Here is a 19,786-nt window from a genome sequence, read left to right on the forward strand (position 1 = left end):
TTATCTTTCATAAGAACTAGCATCTATCCTACGAAAGTTGTTAAGAATAAGTGAACATTTTTAGACAATGAATTATTGCAAAAAGAAATAACAAAACACAACTTTTCAAAACGAGTTTCAAAATTAAAAAGGTTTATATTTTCATTAAGGTTTGTATCGTTTTGCGACATGAGTTTTGTTTATGTTGTTGATGTTGATATTGTATTGATATATCTGCAAAACTACAGAGAACTACACAAATGGCCATTTAGCCATTTAGTCAATTGTACAAAAAATCTACAAAGGATTGACAGTTTTGTCATTTTAATGTTGAGGTTTGGTTGTTATCGGCATTTGCTTTCAAATATTATATAACTCCCCTACGTTGTCATTGTAGCCTACCCAGAGCAACAAAACCTGTTGATTACTTACAATTTGTGTTTCAGACTGTAATTGCTTCAATCACAGTTCCTTCAGGCGATGCTTCAATGGTTATAACTCCTACTCACCTATTCCCATACGATTATGTTATAAGGTATGTTGTATGGTGTCATTACTAATTGTGTAGAACTTTAGTTTCTTTCTCTGCATTTTGTTTTTTCCTAGCATGTTTGTACAAACACTACAACCATCATAAATCCTGGATTGGGAAAAAGCGTTATTGGTTGATCAGCATTTGCATTACTGAGCAGCAGTGATGACTAGATCAGCATTACTGAACTGACGTGAACCTGTTGAAGAGCGGATGTTGGTTTTCGTTTCTCAAAGACACAACATTTTCCGTTCTGTCTGTTTGTAAAACAATTTCGTTGAAAAATGTCAATAAAGTTGTCAAAGCGTGAGGCATGACATCCATCAAATTCAAGTGAATTTGTTTGAAAGATTTTATGTTTCTCTTATTAATTTACTCTCTTCATTTTCTGAAGTGCAAATTCAGTAATGAATATCTTTTGTATGTATTATCAAACAATTTTAACAACTTTGTTTCTTGCAAAGAAAGAAAAGCGAACACAATCGCGTAATGCGTATGCTCAGCTGCTTCTAAAAAATAGAGAAAATTCTAAAAAAAATTGGAAACATTCTTAATTTATTAACAATAACTTTAAAGTTGTACAAATCACCCTTCAATCAAGTGATTATTGTTTCCGACAAAGATTGCATTCCAGGCTTGTCCTTAAATTCACGTGAAATTATATGTTCTACTGGTAAACTTTTAATCTTTTTTAAATATCTTTTATTTTCCATCAGCAATAGTCCTGATCGCAAAGTTGCCTCACCGAGTAGTTTCGTATCAACTCTGACTGTCTTCAATCTCTCAGACACCGTCAGTCTTATTGTTGGTGTTCCCGGTTCTGCGTCTGACGAATGTGTGGTACCAAGTAGGTTAAAAGATATCTTGTTTTTATGATGTACGTGAGATTGCAGTGAATTGAGGGAGTAAGCTCATAACGTTGTTTATTTGTTTAACAGCAACTTCAGTTATTAACATTATGTTACCTCATAAAAAAGACGGTTTCAAATTTTTCACGAAAAAACATAATTCGATATAAAATAGGCGACTGACTCACAATGCCTCAACAATCGTTACGGTCTGAGTGAAACCAAAATTAGGCAGTGAAAACAACTAAGTAGCATAACATCAATAGATAGTAAAACTAAAAACAAATTGATTTTTATAAAATTTTAGTCAAATTGAAGGCCAATTAATCTGCTAATTCGATATATTGAACCTGACCAATTCAAATAAAATTAAACTCAAATAAAAATATAAAAATTGAGTTGGTTCTGTCCAGAACATAAAAACTAATCAAAAGCTTTCCCAACAGTTTTTCAACATAAAACGTTTCTTATTAAAAGAAAAAACTTTACCAACTGACAAAATATTTCATAATAATTTGCAAAACTGAAAACTTTTGTTTCTAAATAAAATTATTGCATAAATCTATCATCAAGTTACTAATATAATGTTTTTTTAAGGCATGAGTTACAAAATTCCGACAGTTGTGCGGAGCATTTTGGGTAATTAAATTTTATTTTTTACAATATTTGCTTTTAATATAACAGCAAATAAATCAGTAACAAATATTCTTGTGTTTATTAATTTAAATCGTTTCTGCAAATTTTCTTTGTGGCAATCATTGTTGCAGAGATTGTATTTAAAGAATTTGGAAAGCATAAAAAAGACTTTGGAAAACACTACATTCAAATCTTGCAATGATATGAAACATTTCTCGATAGTTTTCATTGCCTCGATTTCTTCAACTTTTATCAACAGCATAAACTACTGAGTTCTTTACACATTGAATGATAACATTATTCCGCGTAATGTATTACGAACAAGATGTTGATAGCGTTTTTGGAGTTTATCGGCAGTTGTGAATACGTCCAGTTATAATAATAAAATATGGTTGCAGTTCGTGCATGACCAGGCATCACGCCAATCTTCATAAAACAAATGAGACAGAAGTTAAAATAAGACAGAGAACCAGGCGTTATGTTAAAGCTCAGATATTTTGTTCATGTGAAACAGAAGACCGCCAAGTTTTAAAAACAATGAATCCTTCATTACAAGTGAAGCTGTTCTTTTTTCAAAGCCACACTTGTTGTTTGCGTTAGTGAGGGCAAGGTCTTCATGTATTGGCAAAAAATCACATTCAAAGTTAAAATTCCTTTTCTGATCGAAGCTACAAGTAGGCTGTAGGCTACAAATGACGCTCCTCATTCAGTGAACACAAATTTAAAACTTTGTTATGTTTCTGCAGTTGAGTGTAGTGAAACCATTGTGGCGTTTCCTTCGGACACTTCTATCCTGGTTGTCTTTCCCACAACTCAAGCAGGATATTCTGCAAATTCTGAAACGACTTGTGGTAATGACACACTTAGCAATAGCGGTAAGTATATTTGAGATCGACCTCATAGTTATTAGTTCCTGACGTAACTTATTACACTCAAGCATGGACTGGGGTCGGCACAAAATATGTAGGACATTACATGAACCCATGCAACAGCTACGCATAAAAACAACGTTACTAAAATTGCTTATCAAGAACAGGATAGAAAAGCAAACAAATTTTACAGCGGTGTCAGTAACAAAGTTATGATTGATCTAAATAATCAAAACTTAGAAATTAGTTGATATTGATTAAGAAATTGGAACTGCTTTTATCTAGTTGAAATTTAGAAAAATGACGTTAAACAAAAATTAAGAAGTTGCATTACTTAAAATATGATACGCCTTTATGGTACTTATGAAGCAATAAAGTATAACGCTGTATTTGTCATGTATACGAAACTAAAAAACACCAGAACACAGTATATCCAGAACATCTGTGGTACGTGTAGCGACACTTTTGATAGAAATTCGCCCACACACAGCTGCAGTTAGTGCAGCAACATCCCGAGCATGATAGTAGTGAGATTAACCTGAGGACAATGTCTATAGTTTTGCGTATAGGAGTTTGTTGCAGCAACAAAATAACTTCACATCGCCAAAATAAAAGGGAGAAGACCGGCCTGACGTGCAAAATTAAACCGTCAATAAAACGTAGAACTGATTGAAATTAAATTGAAACTAATGTCCAAAACAAAACTCTCTCGTAGGAACATATCGATAGCCTACATATTGAAACGTACTGACAACGCATTGCAACGCATTGGTTGCATACTGGAATATACCGATTATCTTTAAAACTTTTGAAACTACTTCACTACATTTTGACTACATATTGAAACTTCTTAAAACATTTACGAAATTTAGCCTACATATTGAAACCAACATATTCTGTAACTTATTGAAACTTAAATATTAAGAATGCTAAAAGCTGAACTTTTCAGCTTTAGAAATAGTTTTAGATAAAAAAACAAATTGGAGAAAGGAGACACTAATATCTACTAAAGATTAGAATTAAAAACGCTTTGGGTTGCATGCTATACAAACCTTGAAATATAGAAATTTCACGTTACTAAACGTTGTGTGACGTATTTTCCGGGCCCTCTTGCAGATACATGCATCTTGCTTGATACACACATTAGAATGCATCAGATCCTCATGATTATGCCAATTTGAATACTTGTTAATGGCAGAGATGTACGTATACGCCGCAGACTTGCGGCGTATACTTTTTGTTTACGCTAACGCTTGTGGCCACATTTTTTTGGATAGTTGTCGCTTGAGGCTACGCCGTAAAGTTTTCGAGGTATTTAGCGCATAGCGTCAACGCATACTTTTGAAAGTTTTTTTTTTTGCTACAACACGCCAATTCCTTCCAGCGCTGCTGTTGAAAGAATGTTTTCAATGGGCAAAGACATATTGGAACCAAAACGCAGCAAAATGTCAGATGAAAACTTTCAGATGCTTGTGTTTCTTCGTGGAAATTCAAAATAAAAGGTTTATACCGTTTGAATGTTTGGCACCTACCAAACAAAATGAGTTTACGCTAGTGTATGCGCTGACACTGACGCCGCTAACTTTTTTACAGGTTACGTTGACGCGTACGGCGTATGGTTTTTCGAAAGTTTGCGTTTACGCTGACGGCGTCAATATCTTTTGTTTGCGCGTACTCACTGGTGAATGGCAGCATGATAAAAGGGTTTTATTTCATGATAGAACATCTTGTTAAAGTTTTAAAATAACAAAGGCAAAGCTACTGTATAAAACACATTGGTAAACGTACTTCTATTTGCTTCCAGGTGGAACACCCTATGGGTTAAGGAACTGTTTTCTCAATGGAACATGGGGTGAAATTACTTGGTTGTCATCTTGCATGGTAACTTTGCAGGTATTACCAAACGTTGATGTGATAGTCATGTCAACAGTATTCCATCAATCATTATAATATACATCGCTCTTGGCTTGTGCCGATTGAGCGCTTTACTGGAGGCATCTTGCTATGCATTGCGCAAAGCTCACTGCTTGCAGTTAGCACGCTTTGGCAAGGTTGGCGGTAGTGCCATTCTTTTGGAGCTTAAACCTCATTTTTCGTTTTTATTTTTCCAAAGCAACATTGCAGATATTATCACAAAAGATAGGCTGCTGTTTGAACGTTCGTTCCATCAACTAAAGACCAATTTACATTTTAATTGCTTTATAGTAGCTTGTGTATACCACTTATTATTATATTTATTTTGAAAATATTTAACTATTTGTTCGTTTCACATTATAAATTCAATTTTTTCATTTTCAATTTTTGTTAGACCATTACGTACTACGTAGGCTATTGTATGTCGCAATACATATTTTTTTGGAATCACAGGATCTTGAGAATATCACCATTACAACTCCTGAAAAGCGTCTAGATGTTGCAAATGATTTACAAGTTCTTACATCTCAACCAGAAACCTTAAATGCTGAAAACGTGTCTTCTACTGTGTCTGCTCTGGAAACCGTCGTTAATACGTTGGATTTGGAGCAAGAGGTACTTTTGTTTTCATGAAAGGTTGAAATTGCATCAAGAGCATTTTGAACATACATAGCGCTCAAAACAAGAACAAACTTAAAAATTGAATGAGGCTGTTCACCAGGCATTAAATTAAATGATATGAGATGTTCTACTGGTGCAAATTAAGCTAAACTAGACAGGTAGTCACTACCTGGTCTAGCCCCCTGAAGAAGTCAGTCGTGTCTGATTGAAGAAACGTCGGAATAAAAGCAGATTGTCACTGTATACATCTTGTGATAGTTTAGCTTAATTTGCACCAGTAGAACATCTCATATCATTTAAGAAGCAACTTGTTATAACCACAGATAAATTAGATGATACAAACTAATTTATCTGTGGTTATCAAGGAGGAAGAAGTATGATTGTTTTTATTGAAGGTTGGAATTTAATCTCAGAAAACTGCATGAAAAGCATTATGAACATACTAGAACTTAAAAAAAGAAGTAAATGCATATAGCCAGGTATAGATCAGATTGCAAGTACAGCCTTAAGTTGTATTGTTATGCGTTACAAAAATTGTTGAAATGCAAATTTATTTTAAATATTTACTTACATTTTTTTCGTAATGTCTTGTCTTATATTTATGTTCGCACTGTTTGTGGTGCAACCTAATTTATTTTGTGTATTTATTTATTGTTAGACAGCGTCTTCTGTTGTGCAAACGGTCGGACACTTGCTGAACGTGTCTGAAGAGGAATTGCAGAAAAGTGAAGAAACGAGCAAGTGAGTTGAAAAACGTTTGACATCTTGGTGTAACTTTCTATGACCTAGTTTGACAAAAAACATCTGTATTTTATTATGATTGAAAATTTTTTCTCAGTTTCGGTTTGCTTTTAGTAGAATGTTTGTAGTAGCAATTTATTAACATGAATATATAAAGCAGCATCATCGATAATATTGTCAAGTAGGCTAATAGAGAAACATCCTTAGTTTCAAAGAAATTAAAGCAGGTCAGAATATGGTGTACAGTTGTGTTGTGGATTGTTTGAAGGCAACCAAGCAATACATTGTTTAGAATATTGGACATACTTGATGCCGTCGGGAAAAACGTGGTATTAGAGGATGGAAAAATATACGAAAAAGTTGCAGCGACACTCGGATTTGCAGTTGCGCAAATAAATTCAAAAAGTAAAAAAAAAAAATAAATAAATTACTTCTAAAATTAATCTGACTGGGAAAATATTTATGAAATGTAGCATTAGTACTTTAAAGATACGAACAGAGAGCCCAAAAAAACTGTGAAAGTTACAGATAAATAAAATGTTAAATGGATTTTGTAATCGAGCTGACGATTTTAAAAATTCTAAATAGCCAATTGAATTTTAGTTCTATGCTATGAAGACTTTCGTCTATGCCAGATTGAGACTGTTCCAATGTTCCATTCATTCAATTATTGTCTCACGTTATAGCCTTCTCAAAGTTGTGCTACCATTTATAGTTTATTGCTGTGCTGACGTGTAGGTTTTTATTGCAGCTCAAATAGAAAACATTTTTTTATTTCACAAGTTAATATCAAAATAATACAAACCTGGATGGACTCCCGGCTTCAGTTAGTTGTTGAAAACATTGCTCACCTTTCCTAGAGTGTAATAAATTGGGTGGCCGAGAGAAAAGAACTGAAACTTACTGAAATGAAAGACTCATCTTCTCATCACCGACACTTGGAATTAAGTATGGGACCACCATTACCTTACCTAATATCAAAAATAAAATGGTAGGATATAAGTTCACCCGTTAAGGCGTAATATTTCGGCAACGCGAGTTACTATTGGAATTTATTTTGGATAGTCCCAGCATTTTTCGTCGTATTTTTACTTTGCATAGCATTGGACTATTCCAGAAAAGTCAACATTGGATTACTGTATTGTGATGTAATCGCGTTATCGCTGGATTGTTTCTGTCAGACGGCAATTGCCATTGAAAACACTGTTCCTCTATTCCTTCATAGCGCCGTTCAGACAAAGGCCAATAGCATAAAGCAAAATTAAAAGCGCCATAAAAAGCTGCGGTATCGAAACCAACAATTGTGATCATCCGCACTGCTTAAAGTGACGTAATTTTCAAAACCAAGAGTTGGCCATGATTTCTAAGTGGTTTTTAATATTGATTTATGTTTGCTGCTAAATTATTTTACAGCCAATTAGAGAATCTACTTATTAGATGACGCAATCTTGCTCAAGATATTTTATAAACCTTTTATTACAATTTATAAAGCCATTTCAACAATACAAGTCTTTTGTAGGAGAGATCGTTGACCAGGAGAACACTACAGTTTTCTTGAACCGTGCTGAACGTAAATGACTGAAATTTTTGCCTGTGGGACCGAGATATTGGTCAATGTCGTTTGACGTAGTTTGATGGCAATTTTTTTGTAGTTCAGGCATGACATCATAAACAGTTTTTTTCACTCTGTCAAGCTGGAGTAAACATGAGTGGTCGGATTTCCTTTGTTGTTTTTGATTTGACAGTAACTTTGTATGAAATAGTTTTTAGATGCAAAGAAACACACGAAACACTGACACCTGTCATAAGATACTTCATTTCTTGAATAGTTTTTAGATTAAGTCAATCTTTATAACTTGCTCTATCATTTACCAAAAACTGCAAAGTTAATTTTTTTCAAGTTTTTCACCGAGAAGCAAAAATATCGTTTCTAGCAGTAGCCGCAACGTTCATTTGATGAAATCGAAAGTAAAAGTAGCAATAAACAGGATGGTTTATTGCTTCACTGACGTTTCGTGCACAATGACAATGCGCATCCTCAGAGCGAATAACATACAAAATAAAATTTCACAGGTTATATACTGCAGTGCGATTGAAGGCAAGAAAAAAAACAAAACACAATATTTTAAAGATCGGTCAATGATGTGTGAAATGTGTGAAAGTAACCTCTCACACATCATTGACCAATCTTTAAAATATTGTGTGTTTTATTTTATTTTGTATGTTATTCGCTATGAGGATGCGCATTGTCATAATGCGCGAAACGTCAATGAAGCAATAAACCATCCTATTTATTGTTGCTTTTACTTTCACTTTCATCAGATGAACGTTGCAACTAGTGCTAGAAACGATAATTGTCCTGATGAACATCCAAACTATTCAGTATTCAGGCAAAAATATGTCGAATGGAATTCAGAACATTTTGTTCAAGGACCTGTGAGACAGTATAAACAATAAACATATACAATATACATGTACTACGACATATATAACACAATACGATGGTGTTAACAAATTCTTTTTTCAAGTCATTGGGAATTTAATTTTAAACAAACCCATTGTGTATTCCATTTTGTTTTAAGTAGTGTTTGTTTTGTGATTTTGAGAGATTTGTTGAGTCAATCCGTTAAAATAATTTATTTCAACGTTTATTTGATGTAAAGTGTCGCAACAATGCCTTATAATACAGAAATGCATGCATGAAAGCGATGGAAAATCTCTGTTGTTTATTTGCAACTCGTTCCTTGTTGCACTAAATGCATTTTTGAAGTGTCCCACTGCTCCATTAGGTTAGGCACCAGTGGGACACTTCAGTACGACAATTAAAACTTGAAAATAAACAACAAAACATCAAATTTTCTGTTGAAATGTGTTGAAGATGTGAGCAAAAGGTAAAACTTTAGGAAAAATGTGGTTTGATTATTTGTAAATTATTTGACCTTTAAAAAAAAGCTATTTTGTCGCACTGGTCCCTGATCTCCCCTGTAAAAAAGAGGCATTAGAAGCACACACCAGTAGATTACCGCAAACAGTAGACATCAAAACACTGATGAAGCTCGTCCAAGCCAAACTGTGTAGACTACTGTCAAGCAAAATGCAGTGTAGCATATTACTTACCACATCGCTATGTCTATATGCATAAATCTATTATTTTAGTTAAACAAATATAAAGGCAATTCTGTACGTCTCGTCTTTTTCAATTTTTTGTTTCTTGTGGCAGGTATTCTTCAGTTATTACTCGGTTCAGCTTACGTACACTTGTTGTTTTTGATGTTGCAGATATGCAGCAACCGGGAATAAGCTACGTATTCAATTCTCCGCAAGTACCAAGTGATCTTGGCTTTCGAGAAGATCAACTAAATATTTTGAAAATGAAGCCCACAAAAGGAAAGTTTACATCGTCTGTATATGTACCAGATGAGGCTATCAAGAAAAGTCCAGGTATTGAGCCTGCCTCGACAAAACATAACCCTGAGCACTAAGTTACTTCACTACTACGATAGTCATAGCAATATAGGCTAGCTCCCTCACACTTTGGCAAGTTGCAGTATTGACAGGTATTTTTATTCTAAATCGTATTAAAATTGTACTTCGTGCTTGTATCCTTTAAATTCAAAACCAATTTAAACCAAAAAAAGGAGATTTTATAAAACTTTTCAGTGCTTAGCATTTGATTGTTTGTAGTTAAATTGAGAACAAAATGTGTTTTTTATTAAAGTGCCCTGACAGGTTGGATCCAAGTATAGTAGCTTTTTTAAGCATTTTCTAGCGCAGAATTATACTTAGCGAACTTTTCAATCGTAACCTCGTAGCTCGACTGGTTAGGGCGTAATTTATATCAAACGACTGCTTCGCAGCGCCACTACAGGCGAAACTCCATATTTCACTGCTCTGGGACGACTTTGGTGGTGTTAAGTCATCCTAAGTGGGCGTCTTTACCGACAGATGAAACTAATGTTTCGTAGATGTAATTGGTTGATCACAGTTTGGTCGGAGTTGGTACAAGCGATTGCTTTTTTCAAAGATTTATTGTTTTTGCAGTTTAATAAAATTATACTGGATACGTTCCTACAAAACCTAAAATATACTCGAAGGGAAAAATGAAGAAATCCTACGTATCATCATTCATATTCACTATTCATAAATAAATAAAAGTTTACTCTCTCTTTCATAATGTGCCTTCAGTTGGCCATTGAAATCCGGTGTAACGGCCATCTGGACTTGGAAAATTGTTTCGGATTCGCCAAACGATGCATGACGGCAGCACACCATTTGTTGCTTCCGAGAGCATCACCTTGTAATATCCACTCCAAAACATGCCTGTAGGCAACAAACTGATACTGCCTGCAAGGAAACAAAATCACTTCTTTTAGTGTGCATTCTTTAGCGTTTAGGATATTTTTAGCCTAATGTATCATCCTTACTCGTTTGATAGGTCTCCGTTTTCACCTTTCGGTTAATTGGTTTTTCTTCAGTTCTTCCTGTTCCTCATAAAAAAAAAGTCCTCAGAACTGCAGGATGTAAGTGTTCCTTAAAATCGGTCAAATTTGTAATCCAACTAGATGCGTCTTTCTTCAAAAGTTCTTTCGTCTGTGGCACTTCATTCAAACATACACATTCATTGGGCTGGAGCATGCAGTAGACTCGCACTTGTGTCAAACGCACCACCTAGAGCAGCGTTTCTCAACTTGGGGGTCGTGACCCCAAAAGGGGTCTCGAAGGTCATTTCATGGGGTCGCAAAGATATCAATAAAAGATTTTGGAAATTGCAAAAAATTTCGTATAAATGAAAAATCTTTGTAGCAATCACTTTAGTATACAGTAATGTCGTAGCAAGTGACTAATTGGTTGCACTGTTACGAAAGAGAACGGGTAGCTCGGTTGTAGGCTAATATATCATCGTTTGTTCAAGTAGAACGATATTTCTCTGAGCTCAAAGAAAGAGATGCCGCATTTGTATGAAATCCGTTCTCTACTGCTTTGGATGTTGCTGATATTCCAGATGAATTGCAAGACCAATTTTATGATCTTCAAAATGATTCTTCCGCATCTAAACCTGATAGTAATAATAAGTTCATTTTTTCATTTCGGCAATTCTTATTTTGCACATACTGTAGACCAGAGGTCACCAACCTTTTTTGCATGCGGGCCACTTTGGTACTAAGGAGAGCTGTGGCGGGCCGCACTAATAAAATGTTAGGTAGGTTGACTCCTATGCTAGAAAAGAACGCATTTCGCACCCAGTATCCAGCGTTACATGTTGTTCATATTTATGTTAGAATAACGCAGCAACAAAATTAATCGAACAACGCTACTGCCAGGCCGAGCTCCTCTTACAACACGTTTGACTTCTTTAACAATGCCTAATAAACGAGGCCACTTGTTTTGCGCACTTATAGCGAGGCCATCGGTTTCATCAGAATATTCATCGCCAAGCAAGAGTGGAGTTGTCACGACTCACGTCGCTTCACAAAAGATATCTTGCAATTAACAGCTTCAGTAAACAAGGAATGTTTGACACATCGCAATACAGGCAACAATAGTGACCTGCAAACATATCAGCGAAGAATAGGCTCCAATAACAGGGAAGAAGAAACCAGGCACCATGAAACAAACGCTTGTGGAAATCACCGAAAAATCGTAATTCTATTGTAATGTATGAACAGTCTTCCCTCTAAAAAACAATGAGTTGGTTTTTCATCCTTTTTGTAAGAGTCTATAAAACCGTCTTTCTTTTATTATAGACAAGTAGACAACTGTGCACTTGCGGTGCTTATCAGCGTGACAAGAATTTGTTGATTAACAACATTTTGCAGTAGGCTACTTGCTTCGGCAGTACATATACTAAAATTGGAACGATACAGACCGGGGATACAGAGAAGATTAGCATGACCCCTGCACAAGGATGACACGCAAAATCGTGAAGCGTTCCATATTAAAAAAAAAAACATTTTGCAGTACCAACCAAGCTAAATATTTTCATAATACAATCAGAAAAAGTCTTTAAATTTATATATCATATTTTGCCAATTTATTATAAATTGAGTTGGCACACCGACCTATTTTACCAACAAAAACTTGCATAAAGAGAACACTGCTCGTGAAACACAATAACGGTGAAACGCACACTAGTGTTTACATGACATGTGCAAACTTAAAATAAGCAACCCTATGCTCACAGACAATTTCGAAATTCAAAAACAGACGTTTTAATCAACCACTGAGACAGTGTGGCTGGACATCGCATTGGAATAACTTTAAGCAACCCCCACCTATAACTACAGTATAATCTGATTGGTCGGTCGGTGGAATCGTATGCAAAGCGAAAATATGCTTCCCGGAAAGTATTTTGTGTCTTCGTGCTCTTTAACTTCTCAAGAAAAGTATTTTTGGTTATACTTGTATGCTGATGCCTTCCGCTGGCCGCAGCGATACAGCGTGGCGGGCCGCATGCGGCCCGCGGGCCGCCAGTTGGTGACCCCTGCTGTAGACCAACAGAGCCCCACACATTCACGTTTTGCAGTAGACGTACTATACATTACCAAGTCACCACAGAGAAAGAAAGTATCCTTTTTCACTTATGGTGACGTCACAGCGGTTTTGCCGTTTTCATTTTCGAAAGTCAACGAAAGTTTGCAAGCCTGAAACTTAGTAGCCTTTTGGTATTTTTTACGATTTGCTGGTCAGGGAAGTTTGTTAGTGTTGTAGCGGACGCGTTAGTTAGCACGCGCGCTCATATGCAGCCGTCCGTGCTGACGGCGACATTCCTGGGCAGAACCGAGATCAGAATTGGCGAGGAATGACCAGGACACGATAGTCTTCTTCACTGCCTATTTTATTGACTAGTTGACAGAACAGTATTTGACCACGAGATAGAATTCTTTACGACTGCGTTGTTTATTATCTTGACTGCTAGTTTCAGAAGAACAGAAATCCAAACATAGCGAAATGAGAACACCGAACTAAAAGAACTTCAACTTTGATTACCAACAGAAATAACAGCGAGTCTGAGTTGAATAAACCTCGAATAAAGAATAGTCTTGAATAGCGTTGAATAGTAGAACAGTCTGAATAGTCTGAATAGTCCGAATAGTCTGAATAAGTTAGAGAAAAATCATGGTATAGCAGTATCGTAGGTATAGTAAGTATAGTATAGTAAATAATAATAATAATGTTATGGTTTTATTTATTGTCGCTCTACAACAGCTAAGGTCTTTTAGCGACAGGGCTCATTTTTAATTTATATCAGGTTTACGATGTTATCACATTATTACCCGACTCATTCTCACTGCGATTTGCAGGATAGAACACAATCGGTACCGTTTTTAAAGTCTTCGGTTTGACCCGACCTGGAATCGATCTCAGATCTACCAGCGCCAGAGCCGAAGGCGAAACCACTCGGCCACTTAGCTGGTCAATGAAGGATCATAATTGCAGTTTCTTAAAAAGAACTCTGGTTTAAATTGGAGAGGCGCATCCACAGGCATTGCCAATTCTACATGCGATCATCTAACGTAATACAACGGTGGATTCACTGGTCGATGCAATAGTGGTACTGCGATTCAGGCGCAATGCAAAGATTGATTACAAGGCTGCATTCCGAAAATACACAGTATTTTTGTTGATTGGAAAGGAAGATTCTAGAATACGACCTGACGTCACAGTGACGCGCGTTGCGTCAGAGAATATTAGCTCTCGGGCGCCACAGTGTCATCTTTTTGGTATCTTGAGTGAATTTAGCGAATTTATTTGCCTGTCAGAGGCACTTTAAGTAAAAGGCTTATTTTACAAATTAATTTTTAGCAGAAGTTGAGTTTATTAAATGATTGGTTTATTTCGACTTTGCATCCTTCAAGATTTGACGTTTTCAATATAAGTCGCGTGTGGGTTATATTTTTTTGAGTTTTGCAAAATAATAAGTTTTCCAGTTGAAATTTAAACTCTAGTTTGACGTTTGCATATTTTAAACAAACTGATCAAGCGAGTACTGTATAGTAACAACACAGTTATACATGCATCTTAACTTTTATGTTGTCAACAGAAAGTCGTGTTAGTTTTTATGCGTTTCTTGATGATTCTCTTTTCAATTCGAGCATCCAACAATCGGAAAAAAGAATTGTCAATTCAGAAATTATTCTGGCAGCTACAGTTGTTGGAAATAATGACGTGAAAAATCTTGAAAATCCAATAGAGCTCTATTTCTCATTTAACAAAAAGGTAAATAGCGATTTTAATATTATTGATTTCTTGTCAGTCGTGGAGTAAAGATAGCTACCCACAATGAAAAAATTATTTTTTTCCTTTTCACAACCTATAGTACAATTGCATAAATTCAGTTGATTACATTTGTAAAAGGCAATTTATTCCATAGATGGTGCAGCGAAAAACTATATAGTGGTACGTTCAGGTGTTTCCTATTCAAGTCTTTATTTAAATTTTTGTTTATTCACATGACAAAACGTCTTAATTTTATTAAAATCTACATAATCCTCTACAAATTTTGACAGATAATGTGATGTAAAACAACCGTTTCACAGAAGGATATACAGCATTTTTAAATTAAATCCATGTAAATATATTTAGGATGACGCTGAAATAGAAGCTGCCAGTACAGCATGTGTGTTTTGGAATGAAACAACTCAGATGTGGACAAATGAAGGAGGCAAAACAAACTCTTCAGATTCAGGAGTGTATTGTATCTTTAACCATCTCACAAACTTTGCAACACTATTTGTAAGTTTAGATTGGGTTTTTAACCTTTTCAAGAAGGAATTTTTTTCAAACATGTGCGCGGCAGTAGCATGAAAATTGTGAAATGCATGACTGGTACACTAAAGCTATCTGTCTGTAAAAGTTTATTGTAATTACTCTGTAATAATGTGATGGACATGTATGTTCCGTTATACTTTTCTGTCACCATATAGTAGGACATATGTGTCCCATTTGACTTTTTGTCACAGTCGAGTAGGACATATGTGCCCTACTAACCATAAAGTAATCAGCTGCTCCCTGTAAAAAAGCAACCAACACACAATTAAATTGAATTTTACTCTGTAGCCACTCATATGTGATCAACTCAGTTAAAACTACAAAAATGCAAAACGTTTCGGATAGTAAGGGAACTGGTATGTGTCACCAAATAGAAAAGTATCAGGCTGGCTAACAAAAATGCAGTATGTAAATCTTATAAAAACACGAACAATTCAGTCTACAGTAAACAATTATTTCCTGTGCTACGTGCAACAGCACAGTACTATTGTTCTACTTCTAACTTCCTCCGACATGTGATTCTCGGCAGTCGAGTGTAGCAAGAAGTCAGCGATAGACACGATTCTTGCTACACTCGACTGCCAAGAAACACATGATTTTGGGAAAAGTCTTGATGGCTATTGTGAAGGCTACACCGGTATGGATAGCGAAACACAATGCTCGCTGTCATATAGTGAGTAGTCAGGTAGTGCTGACGCCAGGAAGATCTCTCCCTCTAACATACCCCAATATGCCATTACAAGCCATACACGGCTGACAAAAATTGACCATGTCTTTGCTATTTTCTCAATTTAATAATGTTTGAAACTGTGTGTATATGTATATATGTCATCATTGTTGACAAAAACATGCAATTACATGCATCAGAAGTGGTGACACTCCATTTCTGAAACACTAGTATTTATTTCTTGAGTGAATCGCTCTTCAGTCATATTATAAAATTCAGAGATTGGTGAGCACTTTGAAGATGTTGAAGTAAAAGAGCAGTCAATCATGAATAGACCTAACTGATTTAAACGATTAGTGCTTATCTTTTTTCCAAAGTCAAATCCACGTTTTTTTTGTAGCCATGTTTTTTGAAAATTGACGGCGTGAGTTTTTATAAACTTTGTTTATGGTCTTTCCATGTTGTTTCAAATCAGTTAAAATAATGTAGGCTGACTTATAAGTTAGAATAAATGACGTATTTATTCCTCAGACTCCTTGTGACACTAATATTGCTCCACTGAATTGGATAACTGTGATTGGTTCTTCGATATCAAGTGCTTGCTTGGTCTTCACTTTAATTATATTCGCGTTCGTAAGGTAAGAAATCGTCTGAGAGGCCGACAATTAACTTATCATGTCATTGGTATACCTGCAGTGAAATTTCATTTTATTGAAAACTTGTTCATGAAAATATTATATAATATTGTAAAGTATTATTTAAAGTTACAGTGAATATATTTGCATCACATAATGATATAAAGAGAGAATCTCTATTGAAGCGCTCACCCTTCCACAGCCTGTTTTACCATCAAGTTGGCTGCCATCAAATAAGTAAAAACCGAATATAAATTATAGCATGAGAATCGCCTTGTCATTCTACTTAAAAGTGAAACGAGCTGTAAAAATGTCTTAGGTGTCTATTATGGTAATTAATTATCCATCATTAAGCTGCACATTCAGCTGAGGAGCGTTGTATAAAAACAAGCATTATTATTATTATTGAAGAAACTTATGTCGTTCTCTAATTTATTTTTACTATCCGTTATTTAAGTTTTGCAAATATATGCATTTCCATCTTTTGGTTTGTTTATTCGTTAATTTCATATTACATAATGCAGGCTACTGCAGTTTTTATTTTCTGTGTATTATTGTTAAATCAATCGTATTAAAAATGCTTCTGATGACCTAATTGTTTAGGTCATCATCAACTGGAACAAAATTCCGATCCTCATTCTTGCTGGCCAATCTATGCTTGGCGTTGCTTTGCCTCAATCTTCTTCTTATTTTTAGTCAGCAGGGATATGTCACATCTTCTAACAAAGGCTGCAATGCAGTGGCTGTGCTGCTGCATTTCTTTTTTCTCAGTGCAATGGCCTGGATGACAAATGAAGCTTTCATTATTTACATGACAATGGTTCATGTAAGTTTGTTTGTATTTTAAAAATGGATCTATTAGCAAACATTAAGGTTTTACTTCAGAAATGGGTCATAGTAAACAATCGTGGCAATTCTTGCAGAATAGCAGTAGGCTGTGTCGGTAACAATGTCCAATAAAAAGTGTAAGTGAAACACCATTACTTAAGGAGAAATTTGGCTAATAAAATTATGGCAGTGAAATAAAACTACGATTTTCCTAATGTTTCAGTTGCCAGTTTCATGATTTTGTTTTATGGCTGTGAACTAACTTTTAACAAAACAACATATCTTGAAACTATTTAACATGTCAACTAGTCACAAATAACTGAATGTTTGTTGACACTATTTCCAGGTGATATACACTAAAGCAAACGTGACTGATCGAATGGTGGTAACCATCTCAAGCCTGTGGGGTTGGTTAATGCCAGCTGTGTTTGTTTCCATAGTGGTTGGAGTGGATGTTGATAATTACGTTGTAGAAGGCGACCAGTACGTATCTCACTCTCTAAAATTCTAGAATGGGCATTAACGGAATCAGACAAACCAAATAACATATCTCTGTGACATCTAATACATTTTCTTATGTAAAAAAAGCAATGTTTAAAAGCGTTGCTTTGAGGTTTTAACAGAAAGTTCGGACGGTCAGAATAAGTCCCTCGCTTCCCTGGTAGGTATTTTCCATGTAAGTATGGTGTGCCTGCTGAGTGTTTGAGTGTGTGGACGACTCCCGGAGCGGACGCACTAATGATGACACAGGGAACAAATCCATTTCATATGGAAAATTGTAAACCTGCGAGAGGAAATGGTATCAATCTTGAGCTATTAGAGTTGCGCAAAAACAAGAAAAAAAAAAAATTAGAAATGTTGCTTTGAGGCTTGGCAGAAAGTTCTGTTTGTGTGTGCAATTAAGTGCAGATGTGGGCCATTTACAGTAATTAAGAAGTTTTTCTTTCCAAACCACCTATAGTGTAGAGGGACTTGTCTAAAATTATGATGACGCAGGCATTGGCCAAATGACGGTGACCTACTGTAATGGTAAGCGATAATGTGAGACAAGTATGAAATACTGCAGATTTATAACAATGAGCTATAAAGTATCGCTGGGAAATATTACGGCAAAGTCAATATAATTTTCTATTTTTCATACCAGTCAAAGTAAAACAAGTTGACAAGAAATCATATTAACTCTTTTAAACAGCAATTGCTATGATTAATAACAATATACAACGCAAGAAAAATGTTGAATTTAAGATAGAATCTTTAAATGCAACATACCGTGCAGTATATCGGGTGAGTAGAAAACACAATAGCAATTGCACGAAGCAGACTTGGTATCCTGAGATTTTTTGATTGAATCTTTGTTCTCGGACGGGGAAAGCTCCTTGCAGAGCTCAATCCTGGCAGTTTCACATACTTGCAGAGGCTTTGAATCACTGATGCAGGCCTGTCACTGAGGTTGACAGAGTGAAGTTTCCGATTGTTGAAGTGTTGTTGCCGAGGAATTATTTCATACAATAGATGCCGCTGAATGGAGAGCAGTCCTGATATGCGTTGCTCAAGCGCACACTCTGAGAGTCGAACCAGCGTCGCTTGATCTTGAAGCTTCTTCGTTTCAGAAGTTACGCGCTAACCAACTATTACTTAAACTATTAAGTAATTATTACTTATTACCAAGCTCGAATTTCACGCAAAACAAACATCAAATGTGTAATGTTTAAACTTACAGCTTACAACTTTATAACATTTCAAGGCAAGCTTGCCAGCAGAAGGAAAAATCAACGATATTAAAGATTCAAACACAAACCTCTAACAAACATCAGGAAATATGAAATATTTTTTTTGTGCTGAGTTTGTGCTGTTGACAGATCATACCGTTTCAGATACAAAATATAGATTTGTTGTTGAAATATTTAATTTGTTGAAATATTATAGTTCTCACAATACCACTGATAATACAATTGTAATTTTTAAGGTGTTGGATATCTCTGAATTTGATTGAACACTTAGTTGTTATACCATGCGCCATCTTGTTGGGTTTCAACCTTATTCTTTATGTTATAACAACATATAAAGTGACTTGTGGTCGAATAGCTGTCAACGAGGTAAGATTAATCCTTAGTTAAGCACCTTTTAAATATTATCTAAAAGCCCTTAACGCACTTAACATCACACGCATAATCACTGGATACCTGCGTCCAACTCTCACAGGCTTAGGCCTATTACCAATGCTCTCAGGCGTCGCCCTACCAGAACTACTCAGAGAGAAATCCACCATAAGGCTCGCATTAAAAACAGAGATCAATGATCGCCATCTTCTCCACACTGTAGTCCTTGACGCGCAACAGCTCACACTTTAACGCCTATCTTCCAGGCGCACTTTTTCTCGACACATTGTGGTACTTCATGAAGATCACTTCGACCTGATGAAGTCATGGAGAGACTGCTGGAAAACCATCTCACAGCCCAAGCAGTTTCAAGTCACACCAGACACGAAAGTACCACCTGGTTCAGACTTGCCAAGAAAAGAATGGGCAATTTTGAATCGCCTCCGACTGGTATTGGTCGCTTCAAGCACAATATGTTTACTTGGGTTTGTGTGACTCACCAGCCAGTGATTGAGGCAAACCTCAAATAGCACAGCACATCATAAATCATTGTCCAATGTTTCGACCTTCACTCTCTCTCTCGTTTTACTTGTAGTAGCTTAGATTGGCAATGCCTCCTCGTGCAGCCAAGATACGGTAGTTGGGTCC

At 35.8% G+C, this 19,786-nt stretch overlaps 1 protein-coding gene and 1 pseudogene across 1 annotated transcript in view; both read left to right on the forward strand.

Moving 5' to 3' along the window:
- The window catches only part of LOC145770237 (adhesion G-protein coupled receptor G7-like), a 30,231-nt gene that overhangs the window by 1,788 nt on the left and 8,657 nt on the right, over positions 1 to 19,786 (forward strand). The window contains exons 3-16 of the mRNA XM_082581833.1: positions 426 to 514; positions 1,228 to 1,358; positions 2,742 to 2,870; positions 4,669 to 4,757; positions 5,232 to 5,393; positions 6,058 to 6,140; positions 6,433 to 6,545; positions 9,420 to 9,581; positions 14,182 to 14,357; positions 14,724 to 14,873; positions 16,108 to 16,214; positions 16,815 to 17,037; positions 17,386 to 17,522; positions 19,006 to 19,135. Coding sequence (XP_082437959.1) covers positions 426 to 514; positions 1,228 to 1,358; positions 2,742 to 2,870; positions 4,669 to 4,757; positions 5,232 to 5,393; positions 6,058 to 6,140; positions 6,433 to 6,545; positions 9,420 to 9,581; positions 14,182 to 14,357; positions 14,724 to 14,873; positions 16,108 to 16,214; positions 16,815 to 17,037; positions 17,386 to 17,522; positions 19,006 to 19,135 — 1,881 coding nt within the window. The remainder of the gene's footprint in view (positions 1 to 425; positions 515 to 1,227; positions 1,359 to 2,741; positions 2,871 to 4,668; positions 4,758 to 5,231; positions 5,394 to 6,057; positions 6,141 to 6,432; positions 6,546 to 9,419; positions 9,582 to 14,181; positions 14,358 to 14,723; positions 14,874 to 16,107; positions 16,215 to 16,814; positions 17,038 to 17,385; positions 17,523 to 19,005; positions 19,136 to 19,786) is intronic.
- On the forward strand, positions 11,961 to 12,080 carry LOC145771448 (U6 spliceosomal RNA; annotated as a pseudogene).

The sequence above is a fragment of the Aplidium turbinatum genome, chromosome 5 (genome assembly GCF_918807975.1).
Source record: "Aplidium turbinatum chromosome 5, kaAplTurb1.1, whole genome shotgun sequence".
NCBI classification, from domain to species: domain Eukaryota; kingdom Metazoa; phylum Chordata; class Ascidiacea; order Aplousobranchia; family Polyclinidae; genus Aplidium; species Aplidium turbinatum.